General features: G+C 35.8%; 1 protein-coding gene across 1 annotated transcript in view; it reads left to right on the top strand.

Annotated features, from left to right (window-relative positions):
* Window positions 1-5,773, top strand: part of LOC106877308 (brain-specific angiogenesis inhibitor 1-associated protein 2-like) — a 138,507-nt gene that overhangs the window by 10,926 nt on the left and 121,808 nt on the right. Inside the window, exon 2 of the mRNA XM_014926177.2 lies at window positions 3,346-3,417. Within this exon, the coding sequence (XP_014781663.1) occupies window positions 3,370-3,417 (48 nt within the window). The 5' untranslated portion in view covers window positions 3,346-3,369. The remainder of the gene's footprint in view (window positions 1-3,345; window positions 3,418-5,773) is intronic.

The following is a 5,773-nucleotide window of genomic DNA, read 5'->3' as shown; positions in this document are numbered from 1 at the left end:
CATCATCATCATCATCGTTTAACGTCTGCTTTCCATGGGTTGGACGATTTGACTGAGGACTGGTGAACCAGATGGCTACACCAGGCTCCAATCTGATTTGGCACAGTTTCTACAGCTGGATGCCCTTCCTAACGCCAACCACTCCGAGAGTGTAGTGGATGCTTTTATGTGCCACCAGCACGAAGGCCAGTCAGGCAGTACTGGCAACAGCCACGCTCAAAATGGTGTATTTTACGTGCCACCTGCACAGGGGCCAGTCCAGCGGTACTGGCAACGAACTCACTCGAATGTCTTTTCATGTGCCACTGGCACAAGTGCCAGGAAGGTGACATTGGTAATGGTCACTCTCAGACGGTGCTCTTAGTGATTTACTGGTATAGGTGCCATCACGATTTCGCTTTCGCTTGCCCCAACAGGTCTTCGCAAGCCACCAAATATACGTGTTGAGGTAGACTGCAATATATGATGCATATCTATCTGAGAATATTTATGTGTACTTGTGTTTTTGCATGTGCTTTTCTGAGGGTATGTAAGAATATCTTCATTTATTTTGCCCACTGTGTTTTGCTGACGAAGGAAAAGTTGGTAAACTAATCCAGAAATTAATCAATCCAAAACTAATTGAATTATTTTATGAATTTTTAGCCAGCCTACATTCCTGCTTACAACCTGTGTATTTAATTGTGGATTGAATATTTGAAGTTGTAGGACATATTTGGCACATTCTTTCAGCATATAGGCATAATAGCTTTTTGTGCGCTTAAGTGTAATTGTACCCTATACAGTTATCTCTCACTCTTTCTCTCTCTATCATCATCATCATTTAGCATCCGCTTTCCATGCTAGCATGGGTGGGACAATTTCACAAGAGCTGTCCAGGTAGACGCCTACACCAAACCTCTGTGACTGTTTTGGCAGGATTTTTACAGCTGTATGCCCTTTCTAGCACCAACCACTCAACAGAGTGAACTTAATGCTTTTAACATGGCAATATATATATATTTTCTAGCAATTTTTACAAATATAAAGTTTAAAGAAAGAGAGTAGATTAGTGAGAAAGGGGTGAGAGGAGGCAGAGAGAACAGCCACGGAGAAAGAATAGTTAAAGGGAGATATGAGATGAAGATATTACTATTACTTGACCAGATATAAAGAAGATAAGGTTTATAACCAACCGATGGAGTATTGTTGTAAGTTCAAAATAGTGTGGGCAAGAGGAGATGGTGGGGGCAAAGTTCATAGAGAAAGCAGCTAAGAACAACAGAACTGAGGAACAAAGTTGTGGGAAATAAGCACTGTGATAAGGGACTGGTGGTTAGTAAAGGAAGACGTGGTGACTGAAAGAGAATTTTAGCCAGAATGATGAGAAATTATATTGATTTTACAGTGTGAACAAAGGTCTTCTAATATTTATGTCTACAGGTGAAGATTACATCAGAGAATTGATTAAGAAAAGCGGTCTCATTTTGGCATAGTTTAGTGAGTGACTCTCGGCAACATAATTGTAGACATTGTATACATATGCACATATAGATACATAAATATCATCATCATCATGTTGTCATTTTTACATTTCCTTTTCCATGCTTGCATAGGTCAGACTGAATTCATTGAGGCAGATGCCCTTCCAGTTGCCAATCATCTGTTTTCAAGCAGTGTAATATTTCTCAATGGCCAGGCATGGTTTTTGTGAAAGATTGGAAACAAATGATGCTGCTTATGTGATGATGACATTCGCTTACAACTATCGCATGATGTTAAGATGAAAAGCCATGCACATACATGCTTGACTTTCTTATTGTATTTGCATTGATTGTGATACATAGATTGCTGTTTTAATTTAATATTTTCTGTTGCACGTAATACACACACACACACACACACATGACGAGCTTCTTTCTGTTTCCGTCTGCAAAATAAGGCTTTGATCGGCCTGCGACTTGCCCGAGGTGCCATGTTATATATATATATATTATCATGGTTGGGGTCTTGTCTGAAGATCATACAGAAATATGTATCAGCAACTTGTATTCGACTGGTATTCATTTTAACGACCCTAGAAGGGGTGACCTTAGCGGCACTTCAATTCATAATATAATAAACGATTGCTAACTACCGCAATTATTTTGTCCGATTATCTTGCAATTCTTCCACCCTGCTGTCCGATACAATAATGTATCCGCACCCCAGAAAAAATAAAATCATTTTAGTTCTAGTCCCAAGCCAGCCTTGAACAAGCAAACCTATGATCAAAAGATTTTTTGTGGTGACTGTCCCATCATTTTGTATACCTTGAACTACATTGACCAATTTATCTTTCTTTATTTAAGACTTGTGAATAGTTTGAAGGTGATACATCTGCTATTTCTCACTGTTCGAGCTACTCCTTAGAGGCACTGTCATTGACGCGTTGCGAACTGGTGTTAAGGCCTTAGATATTTTTTTTCTTCATCTCGCTACTTGTTGCTTTTAAAATCATTTCGTTTTGCGTCACTATGTAAAGAAAATTACATTTTAAAAGGCATGAATGCCATACAGTCTCCTTACCCATACCTTCTCTCTTTGTAACCGAGACATTTTATTATTAACAAAAGTCGTACCAGTGACACACTTCTAATAAGCCTGTTAAAAACCTACCGCACCCATCCTCTCATTCCATATTCACAAAAACACGAAGGTTATCACTTCCCAATTACTTCCACCCTTTATCTTTCCTGTCTATATTTTCAGAATTCGTATATCTCGACGTTAATAATCGGTGAGTTTATTTAAGTGACAGGACACTAATATATTATTGCAGCATATTAATTAACGTCGATTTACGTTTCTGAGCTCAAATCACGTCACTTAGAGAGGAAATTTACCTTTTCATCCCGTGGTTTTGTGCCTACATCGTAAATCTATATAATAAATGGTCTTTGAAATTGAATTTAAACTTTAGCACTGGTATATATGTATATATATATATATATATATATATAGTATACACTACACCCACATATATATAGTCATCGATAGCTATCACACAATAATATACAAACACGCATGCACAGGTGACTCACATTCGTTTTCATTCATTTAAACATATACACACGTATATACAAACATTCACACGGTGAATGAATGTTAATGGCTTAAACCAATTCCTTTTGGATTTTACCATCGACGACTCCGTCGCCCACTTAGCCAAACGATAAAAGTTTAAAAAGAAAAAAGATAAAGAAGAGAGTGGAAACATTGAGTTTGGAAGATATATCCAGGAATAATTAAATTTAAAAAAATATAATACAAGAACCACCGAAAATATAACATTATTAATAATAATTATTTTTAAAATTTCAACAGCAAAAAACAAAAAAAGTTTTAATTATGAAGGACAGCGAAGATGCTCATAAAATTACTGAACAAATTTATAAGGTAAGAAGACTTTCACCTTTATGTTTTTACTCCTCGTTTCAGCCGTATCTTGTTCTCTCCTGTGTTTTATTTCCTATTTCTTGTTATAATTATTTACTTAAAAAAGAAAAAGAACGTCTTGTGTTATAGATATTTAAATATATTACTTATAACATTATGGAGTGGGTACCTGTTTAAGATATTCACATCAAACAAAGAGAAAATACCCGAAAAACAAAACAACCTGTCCTAAGAATGAAAGAAACGTTGATTCTTTATTGATTTCATGTATATACATACATACATATTTCTTTTGTGTACGGTTAAAAGTAGGGTTAATCGAAAACTATTATTTGTATATTATGTATGCTTTTTACTAATTTCACCGTCTTTTTCTTCCCTTTTTCTTATCCTTTATGTAACCCCCCTACCAACACAAATTGTACACTGTTCTTGTGATGTCCCCTCCTCTTAAACCCCCGTGGCAAAATTAAAGAAATCATTACCATAACCATCATGTTTGTTGTTTACGGAGTCAGCCACAAGACATATCGATGATAATTTACTAATTATAGACACAATATTTCCGCCGTTATTTTTTTTTTTTTGCCATATCCCTTCAACCCTGTTAGAAACATGTTCTTTCACGTCCACACATATCGTTCTGTGGTTTACAAAGTGGTTAATATTATTTCCACCTAGCTCTGTCAAACATGTTTACTGATTTACTAAATAATGTTCGAGTGATTGGGTTTATGTAATCAGCTCTGAAGACGTTCCAACTTCTTTATCTCGTCTTTTCGTTCATTGTGACCTTCCTTCTTAGTGTGTCAGTGGATTTGGTTGATATTTCTAGCAAACCGAGTGACGGCATATAGCTTTCCTCGTTGGCTCTTCGAATGTTGTTGCTGTTGTTATTTAACCTCAGATCAGCCCTAGTATTGCACACCTATTCTCAGAGGGGTTCTAACCATGACCATCTAGTCTTATAACCAGGAACTATATAATCTAACGTGGCTTTTCTGTTTTAAGACGCAGGGTGAGATTCGGAAGTGATTTGGCTGCTTTTCTAGCAGATCGAGCGACTGATCAGCGGCTTCTGCATAATCTACAGAGGTAAACAAATCAGATAGCGTAAACAATTGTTTATGAAAAATGCTGATTATGTAAACAATTAAATTAATTGTTTATAAATAATGATTACGTAGACAGTGGACTTTCGGAATAGCTGTTACAATTAAAATTTATTTATTTATTTTCACTGTTTTTCATGATTTTTATAATATCTCACATTCTGAAATATTTGTAATTCACATTAAAAAAATTTTTTTTCCAAAAATCTGTTTTTCAAATTTTAAACCCCCAACCCTCGCCGAGGAAAAGCTATCGAATTAAAACGAATTAAAATTTTTTTTTCGTAAATTTCCGTCATTTTATAATATCATACATTCTGAAAACACTTGTAATTCACGTTTTATCTTAAAGAAGAAAAAAAAAAAAGAAAAGAGAAATTCCATGTTTTTCAAATTTACTTAACTTCTCTCTCATGGTGTCTTTCAGTCATTTTTCAGTATTAATGTTTGTCATATGCTTGAAATTACCATTTTTGGAGAAAAAAGAAATTCTTCTAAATTTTAATTCTTAAACATCTTTCTTCCCCACGCCCACCAACAACCTTTTGTTAATTACTCCCAGACAATTTTTTATTTACTTTTCAAAATTTATTCGAAGGATTCCTCATTTAAAAGTAACCTTAAAATTTTTTTTCCCGAATTTTGGTTTTGTGTTAAGAAGTTTGCTTCCCAGCCACATAGTTTCTGGTTCAGTTCCACTGCATGGCACCTTGGACAAGTGTCTTCTACTAAAGCTCCAGATCAACCAAAGCCTTGTGAGTGGATTTGGTAAATGGAAACTGAACGAAGCCTATATATATATATATATATATAGTCAGTCAATTCAAGGATGTCATTTCCTCATTAGGAATTAATAAATCCGAAATTTCACTGGTTTAATCTCCATCACATTAGAAGAAAATCTCTACGTTGTATTATGGATTATTATAATAGGTATTTATACCTATTGTGTGTGTGTGTGTGTGTGTGTGTGTGTGTGTTTGTCCCCTCCTCACCGTGTGACAATTGGTTGGGCATAAGAGATTGGCACAGTAAGTACCAGACTTTAAAAATATGTATATATAGGCGCAGGCGTGGCTGTGTGGTAAGAAGCTTGCTTCCTAACCACATGGTTCTGGGTTCAGTCCCACTGCTTGACACCTTGGGCCAGTGTCTTCTACTGTAGCCTTGGGCCAACCAAAGCCTTGTGAGTAGATTTGGTAGACGGAAACTGAAAGAAGCCCATTGTATACACACACACACAC

Source organism: Octopus bimaculoides, chromosome 5 (genome assembly GCF_001194135.2).
Source record: "Octopus bimaculoides isolate UCB-OBI-ISO-001 chromosome 5, ASM119413v2, whole genome shotgun sequence".
Lineage (NCBI taxonomy): Eukaryota > Metazoa > Mollusca > Cephalopoda > Octopoda > Octopodidae > Octopus > Octopus bimaculoides.
Note: the sequence above shows the minus strand (reverse complement) of the source record. Positions and strands in the feature narration are given on the sequence as shown.